Below are 8,537 nucleotides of genomic sequence, written 5' to 3'. Positions count from 1 at the left end.
CCTTATAAACCACACACGGTTATTGTTAAAATGGATATTAACCGTAGTAGTGTTTTTTCTAGTGGTCATTTTTAACAGATTTTTCCTGTTTTTTATAAGAAATAAATGGAACTAGGAAAAAGTATATATTATATTAAATGGAAAACTGATTATACGTATTACATAAAGTGCCTTAAAATCTGAAAATAACCAAAAAGTATATTACTGTACATCAAAACATAAATATATTACATACATTTTAAATGTTAAATGTTTGGTCACTTTTAAACTATTGAATACTGCACAAATATGAATGTGCTTATGTCATTTACGGACTAAATATCACCGACTCGTTATAAACTCCATATTTTGATACTGTACATACATTCCAGCTCCGAATTTGCACATGAACATTAACTCACCATCAGAGTCAGATTCTTGGAGCATCAGATTTATTGATTGTATACAAAAAGTATGTTTGATATGACATAATGCATTCTATATAAGATATAGCCTTTTTGACATTCAATGTACAAAAAACCTCGATAGACAGCAAGTCTTTAAAAATGCGGCCCAGGCATGAAGACCTGAGGCTGTCAGTAGTAGTTCATTTCATAGTGTGGAATATCTAACCACCTCTGCCCCCTCTAAGATAAACAACCATCAAGCACAGATGAGATGCTTTCAGAAGGGCAGCTGAGGGGTAACAGGGTGACGGGAAAGAGAGGTGGCGCAGATTTCAAAAGGGCATTTGGAGAAATGAGAAAGGAAGAGCATTACGGTTCTCAGGGCGGGAGGGTTTGATGACCCAAGGATGAGGAAGGAAAACAAAAACACCATCAATATCAAAAGCTATTTTCATTGTGGCATCAGTGTGATTTTGCAAACCATAAAGTGAGATTTGCTGAAGCGAGCTCGAAGAATGTTTGTGCTTTACTAAATCGGTCATGAGAGTTGTGCAAGTTGTGCAGAACAGAACATACAAGCAGCTATCATGAAGGATACGAAGAAAAACGGCAGATAAAACTAAGCATACTAAGAAGGCATTCAGATGAAAAAATCTTGAAAATCGAATCATTTTTGACTTTTAAACATCAGATTCACAGAAGATACAGAATTCAAATACAGAATTCACAGCATCCAAATACATGGTATCACTAGAATCCTTTAAATGTCGAGAACTGGAAGAATGACACATTAGATCACATGCTGCGTGAGGCTCAACTAGTCGCATGCAACATCGTGTGCGAGGTCACCGAACAGAAAGGAAAGCAATTCGTCTAGTTCCACTCACGCTATATAAATCATATGGAGTGCATTTCCATTTTGCAAAATGATGTCAATGCAAACGATATGCTCTCTGCAACATTTCATCTTCAAATTCAATACGTGCCTTGATACAAGAACTCTAAAAATAAATAATCTCATTTCACAGCGACAGAAACAGAATCCTCATTTGCGCAGACATTCTGGGACAAGCCAAACGTCTTTCAAATTTGAAGATCGCCTTAAAATCTCATTCACAAGTCAAAGGTTCAAGATTCACTGCACGGCTCTCATTCCAAGCATTCAAAATGCAAGCCACACAGCAAGAAGAAATATGAATCAATATCTGAATAAACCTGACCACAGCTCAGTGAAAAACACTTGGAAAATAAGGATACTGCATCGTCAAGGCTGTTAATCCCATAAAATCGAAGAAGCACAAATGTGTGAAAATATTAGGGAGTTATTTCGTCTAATGGTGAATGTACAGTTACGTATACACCGTGGCAGCTGTGATACACAAACAGGTTGCAACACCCATGAGACGGAGGTGATGAAGTGCTTAAGACATCATGAAGGAAAGCAATGTTGGAGTCTTCAGCTTGCGTCAGCAGTTAAGTCAGCGCGACTGCAAATGCACAGAAATAAAATGGGTCGGTAAGGCTAAAAGTAAAAAGGCAGAAGGCAACAACAAGGTGTGCCTTAAAAAACGCACAAGAAAATGGCATTTTGAAAGGATAGAGAGAGAGTGGCTGCATGGGCTTTCGGTAATGGCTTCCCCTGTGCTGGGCTGAAAGAATTATAATAGCTCAAAAGAACTGTCCACGCACAGCTCCCGAAAGCCGACAACAAAGAAAGAATTGCTTAAACTGTGCGGACACATGTGTACCTCTCATAAAACATCTCAAGGCATCGGCTCGGTGTTTGCAGGCATTCAAAGAAAAGGAGACAGCAAGAGAAATGCAAGAACAAAACGAAAACAACTGTAAATGAGTGTAAGCCCCCCTAAAAAGGAAATAGTCATTATTTACTCACCCTCATGTTGTTCCAAACCCGCTGTTGTTTTAAGTAGAATACAATACAAATATTTTACACTTTTTTTTGCATACACTACTAAATAAGTGCATTCTTAAAAATTGAGTCTGATGCTCACACAAGGCTGTCATATGACTTTAGAGTACTTAAAATATATCAAAAATCAGCGTGACATTTCTTTAGTATACTTCAAAAACATCTGCACATGGGCTTAAAACTTCATGAGGGTGGGCAGACAATAAGAGAATTTTCATTTTTGGGTGAACAAATTCTTCCAAAGAATTACAAACAAAAGCATCTCAATTCAGTTCCGATAGTTCATCTTCATGACTTGTATTTGATATTGGAGACGTCATGTAAATATCTCAACCTCTGTATTGTAGATTATCCTTATCTGAAGTGTACATATGATCAACAATAGCGTCCTTCGAATTTTCAAGAAGCCTTGAAATATGACAGGTCTAAATATGAATCGTCAAAGCAAACGCAAGTAAACAATAACAATTTTTAGCTTGTAGTACACGGTTGTTTCTTGAGCAGGTGTTGATAGATGCAGAGGTTTGATCGTCAGTCATTTCGATCTTCCATTGAAAGTTCTTGCCTTTTCTTCACACCTCTCTATGGCAGCCAGACGATCAACTGCGGCGATCCATTCATACCAAATCGACGCAGTCATGTGCTTGTAGGGCTTTGTCCAGATTCAGTCAAATCCTATCGCACAATTGTCATCTCAACGAGGGTTCCCTTCATGGAGACGCGTGTTAATATGCTCAAAATTCAGCTCTGATCCATGTCCCAAAAGAGAAACGCAAGTGGAGACGATACAAAATAAAAAAAGGATATAGCGAAAGCAAAGAGTGATAATCTAAGGAGCCAACTTCAAGCACCAATCGAGCAACCTCACACGGTCCACCAACATCTGAGATAGAAAGAAAAGATTCAAACGCTGCAGTATTTGTAGGTACAAAGACACATTCGCTTTTGAAATGTACAGTATGTTCTGACTGATTTACATAAAGTGACCACGCTTTTCATTGTTCATGAACGTTCACAGGTCACTCACCAAAACTGAACAATCCTTCCGTTTAAAAGCGTTGGAGCTTTAGCTTGTATCTGTAAGGTCTGAAACAAAACAGCCACTGGAATACTGTATGATGAGGTTCTTTTTGCTCAAGACACCGTGTGTCCAGATCCGGATTCGGATCTAAGTCGAGGAATCCGCAATAAGCTTCCAAGGCCCAATGTATTCCTGAGAACTAACCTGTTCAGCATATCAGTGCTGTGATATAGGAAGTTAACCCTGGGCAGAGTTTGTGGGCGTGTGTGCGCTGAACTTCATGTACCCGTGGTCAAGACCCGGTGGCTCTCTATCCTTTGACGGGTCTAGGAGGGGGCTTGCCGATCTCCACGGATATGTTGGTGTAGAGTGGGTGTTTCTTCACAGACACCACTCTGTACAATAGCGAGCTGATTCCATCTTTCCTCATCGTGGTCTTGGTGTTTTGGATTTTGTTGAATCTGAAAGAAATCGGAAGAGTATTAGGTGTGTCGCTGTCTTTTTATTCATTTAGGAGACAACATGGCTCAAAACCTTTAAGAAATGGATCTCAGAAAGGGACTTAACAATGTGCACATCTCTTTTCTTTATTTTCACAGATTAAAGAGAAAAAATAAATGAATGGTAAACCTATTGTAAATGTTCCTGTAGATGTACTGGATTTAGAGGATTGCTTTAGCAAATACAAGGTCAGGGGTTCAAGAAATAGTTTGCCCAAAAATGAAAATTTTGTCATCAGTTGTAAACCCTCGTGTCGTTCAAAACCTGTATTTGTTTCTTTCGTCTGTGAAACAAAAAAGAAGATATTTCGAATAATGTGGTTTTGCTTCCATACAATGGAAGTCAATGGGGGCCAATGTTGTTTGGTTACCAACATTCTTCAAAATCATCTTTTGTGTTCTGCAGAAGAATGAGTCATACGGGTTTGAAATGACACCAGGATGAGTAAATAATCAACACATTTTCATTTTTGGGTGAACTATCCCTTTAGTGTCTGTTGTCTGCCAAATGCTTTTCCAATGAGGCACATACAATACATGCGGTCATACCGATGTCAACCAGCAGGTGGTGAAATAACATTTGTAAACGTTCAAACACCATCACACCCATGAATCATGTAGAACATCTATTCCATGAGCGCCACAAAACATTTCCAAACACCCACGTGATACAATACAACTCGTTATGCTGTAATACACATTAAATGAAGTGCGCTTTACACTCAGAGCTCTGTAAATAAGGAAAAAAGGGAGAGTACAAGACTCCAGTTTATCAATAACTTGATAAGTTTATTTTAGTTTAATGAGCTCAGTACAGAAGTTTCCAAGTGACGGCTTACCCAGCATTTTTTATATTACATTGCACATTGATATACATTTCAGCATTCGGACCGTAACTGCTGAAGAACTTCACCAATAAATCACACAAAATACTACAAGAGTAGAAAAGAATTTTAAACTTGTCCATTAAAGACTAGCTTGATTTATGTGTTGCTTTCAACTTCGGAATCACTGTAGGTAACACAAGGGCCATTAAACAGACTGCAGATAATGATTTATGTTATTAAAGGTTGGATGAAATTAGACTTTGCGGCTTCACTGAAGCCGACTTAATATTCATGTGGGCCGGTGTGCGACAGCACTAACTAATCTGCAGAAGGTTGATGAATAGAATCCTGGTGTCCTCTGGCAAGCATAATGTCTCATTATGGAGGATGAAGCTCTCGTACGGAGTGACCAAACAAAAGCCGTGGCATTGACAGAGCTGTGGAGAGGGCAAACATTCATCAGCTGTAACAACTCATCTTTTTAAATAACGATGCCACAACCGCTCACTACCTACGTCCCGGATCCGAGCAGTGTATCTGGAGAACAAACGAGCTATACCTGTGTGACACCATATAAAACCAAACAAGAACACAACAAAAGAAAGTTGGCGTAATATAAATAGCTCAGGAATGATCAGCTACTCTTCATGCTTTCATCATCTTTTCATCGAAGAAAAACAGACCTTTAGCATTGTTCAAATCTTCGCTAAGTTTTAAAAGACTTTTAAAGGGATAGTTCACCCAAACATTTTAATTCTGTCATCATTTACTCACCCTCTTGTCATTTCAAACCTGTATGACGTTCTTTCTTCTGCAGAACACAAAAGAAGATATTTCAAAGAATGTTGAGGATCGAACAATGGTGGTACCCATTCACTTCTATTGTATGGACACAAAACCAAGTCCATAGGGGCCAGTGTTGTTCGGTTACCAACATTCTTCAAAATATCTTCTGTTGTGTTCTGGGGAAGAAAGTCATTCGGGTTTGACATGAGGGTGAACAAAATGATCTTTGGGTGAACTATCCCTTTAAGTTTGAGACTAAACCTCATATCACAAAAACTAGCCATCTTTGATGAATCCACCACAAGCCTCCAATGCAGAATAAAATCTTAAGAGGAAGGCATCATGTTCTAAGTAAGTCCCTATTATTCCCTTTATTTTGCTAATGAATTATTAATCAGATGTCCGGAGGAATTGCGACGGCTACCGTCACTGATGCGTGTCTCTGTAGGTTATATAAGGCCTGCGTGCCGGAGTCAGGGAGTGTTTTAGAGGCTGGCATTGAGATCCATCAATTTTAGAGTGCACTTCTTGATATATTGATTGTCATTGAGCTGCTGTGGCCGGTCCAACCAGAGCCTGTGGATTTTTATCATCATATATCATACAGATGGCTCACTCATTTAGGCCTGACGTAACGCACTTAAAATACCACTAAAATAAAGCTTATCACTGGCCTGAGACGAAAGCTCACTCGAAGCCAAAGCAAAACTGTCATGGATCAGGAAAATAAGTGAATGTGTGATAAATGTAGCTCAAAAGCCTCAGGAGAAAAATAGCATTGCTCAGTTGTTCTTTCAATGCTCGGGAGACTTCATTTAGTTCTCACTATTTTTATAAAAGTATTGAACTGTCTCGGATGTTTATCCTAAATTTCTGAGAAAACTTTCAGCATGCACTCTAGATGCTAAAAGGTGGTGTGTGTCATTTTTTGGAGAATATTGACGGAAATGCAATACAATATAGGTATGTGTTCAGAGGTGTATAAAGACCTTACATAATGAAGCGTTATTTTTTAATTATCTCAGAATGACCTATTTCTGTCTACATACACCGCGGGTCCCCTTGCATGGAATTCACCATGTTGTTTCTACAGTAGCCCTAAACGGACAAACTGCTCTACAGAGCGCGTTTCATAAATACGTTATCTCCTTCTGGAAAGAAGCGAAAACGTGACGACATCTTAGTTCTGTGTCAGCCACTGTACTGCTTCAAAGGGAGGGGGAAAGGTGGAATGAGCCGTTGGTTGCAATTAGCAACCTCACCACTAGATGCCAGTAAAATCTCCACACAGCACCTTTAAAGTAACATTCACTCCAAAAAACACAGGTGAAACAAAAGGTTTCTCACAGCAGTGCCATCTTATATGTACAACGGTTCTTCAGATGTTGTGAAGCACCTTTTTAAAGCGTTCCTAGTAGTTTTTTTTTGTAGAACTGTATGTTAAAGAACTCTTAAAATCCACAGAGACGTTTATTTCACATAAAGGTTATTTTTTATGGAAAAAGGAATGGAAATCTACAGACAACAAAAGTAAAATCTTTTGAGAAACTTTTCAGTTTTTTTGGGGGAGACCTAAATCGGCTCTTCTATGAACTCTTTTTAGCGCAACTTTACTGCCGAAACTACATAACAAGACAGTGTCAAGTATTGTGGATGGCACAATTCAAATAAAAATCCCTGGGTTGATTGAAAACGATGCAAAAAATGTTCTAGGGAACGGCAATGTGCACATTTTCCGGTCTGATGCTTGTACCGAAGGTGGATCTCACCGATCGGCATTGCGTCATTTTTCCCAGTTTGAGACCGAATACAAAGAAACGACCTGTCTGTGACAACAGGCCCAGTCTGGCGTGACATGATTCAATTCATTAACTTCAGCAGCGACACCTCATTCATTTCTAGCCCGCGCTCCGTCCTCTCCAGCGAAGATGAGTTTAGCATGCGCATGTGGCTTGCAGGGTGGGCTTCACTCATTACTTCAATTTTCTGAGGCACTCGATGAGAGAGAGAGAGAGAGAGAGAGAGAGAGAGAGAGAGAGAGAGAGAGAGAGAGAGAGAGAGAGAGAGAGAGAGAGAGAGAGAGAGAGAGAGATAAATAGATGGACAGTAAGCCCGGGAATGAGAAAGAGATCAAGGGAGGTAGAATAAGAATTAAACGGAGCCAAAGAGAATAAATGACCGACTCTTATCTTTGCACAGTGAGTGAAACCCTTTTCCAGAGAAAAAGACCAATCCCAACTTTTAATGGCGTTCCTTTGCTTCTGTCCTGCCGTTTCGCTTAGAGCTCTCCCAAGATTGACAACCACCATGAAAGAGTGGACCAACCTGCAGCAGGAATCGGTTTGCAATTTGATGCTCCTCTGTAAAGCTTTTTTTTTACCTGGGAACAATCTGGCTGGAAGTCCTTGCGCCTGCGGATGGACTTATCGACTCATTGATTGGGCTATTTCACACTGTGATGTCTGGCCTATTCATGCATGAAGAACTAACACCAGTAGGAATAAATACACACAACCATATTGAGAACAACGAAAGGACAAAAAAACTCTCTTATACCCCCAGATATTTCAGAAAAGTTGGACAGGGTTTGCTTACAAAAACTTGCAAAAGGTGACTTATTAAATAGATTATAACATTTACATTTTTTGGAAGATGATTTATCCCAAGAAAGTGTATTTAAGCTATACATTTTAACGGTACAGTATGTGTGCTCTCAGTGAATCAAACTCATGACTTTACTTGACTGATAAAGCATGCTCAAAAAAGAAAACTACGTATGGAAAATGTTCATTTAATATGAATAATTATGCTCATGAACCTGAATTGACAACTTCTAGTTTTGAATTAAGTTCAGAGTAAAACAGCAGACCAGTGGCATGTATCACGAAGCCGGTTTTGGTTCTTACCCTGCAGGTAAGTTCGCGTTTAGTTTGAGCATACGCAGAGTTTTGGGGCTCAAGAAGGTGGATTGGCTTAGAGCGGGTTTCGCATGGCAACTTGCGAAAGGCTACATGGCTAACCTGCTCCGGAGCAGGTTTTATTCTCGGTTAGAGATCGCAAACCAAAACTGGACCAATCAGCTTTGAG

The 8,537-nt window shown here is 39.5% G+C and overlaps 1 protein-coding gene across 2 annotated transcripts in view; it reads right to left on the bottom strand.

The window, feature by feature from the left end:
* Nucleotides 1–396: 396 nt before the first annotated feature.
* The window catches only part of b4galt2 (UDP-Gal:betaGlcNAc beta 1,4- galactosyltransferase, polypeptide 2), a 110,080-nt gene continuing 101,939 nt past the window's right edge, over nucleotides 397–8,537 (bottom strand). Inside the window, exons 7-8 of one of the 2 annotated variants that reach the window (XR_008962986.1) lie at nucleotides 3,344–3,798; nucleotides 397–3,199 (exon numbers count right to left, since the gene is read on the bottom strand). Coding sequence is in view for 1 of the 2 variants with exons in the window: in XM_057334185.1 (XP_057190168.1) it covers nucleotides 3,648–3,798 (151 nt within the window). In the remaining variant the exon portion in view is untranslated. Of the gene's footprint in view, nucleotides 3,799–8,537 lie in introns of both variants that reach the window. The other variant, XM_057334185.1, reaches the window with a different exon arrangement.

This window comes from Triplophysa rosa, linkage group LG5, assembly GCF_024868665.1.
Source record: "Triplophysa rosa linkage group LG5, Trosa_1v2, whole genome shotgun sequence".
NCBI classification, from domain to species: domain Eukaryota; kingdom Metazoa; phylum Chordata; class Actinopteri; order Cypriniformes; family Nemacheilidae; genus Triplophysa; species Triplophysa rosa.
This window is presented reverse-complemented; position numbering and strand designations above follow the sequence as displayed.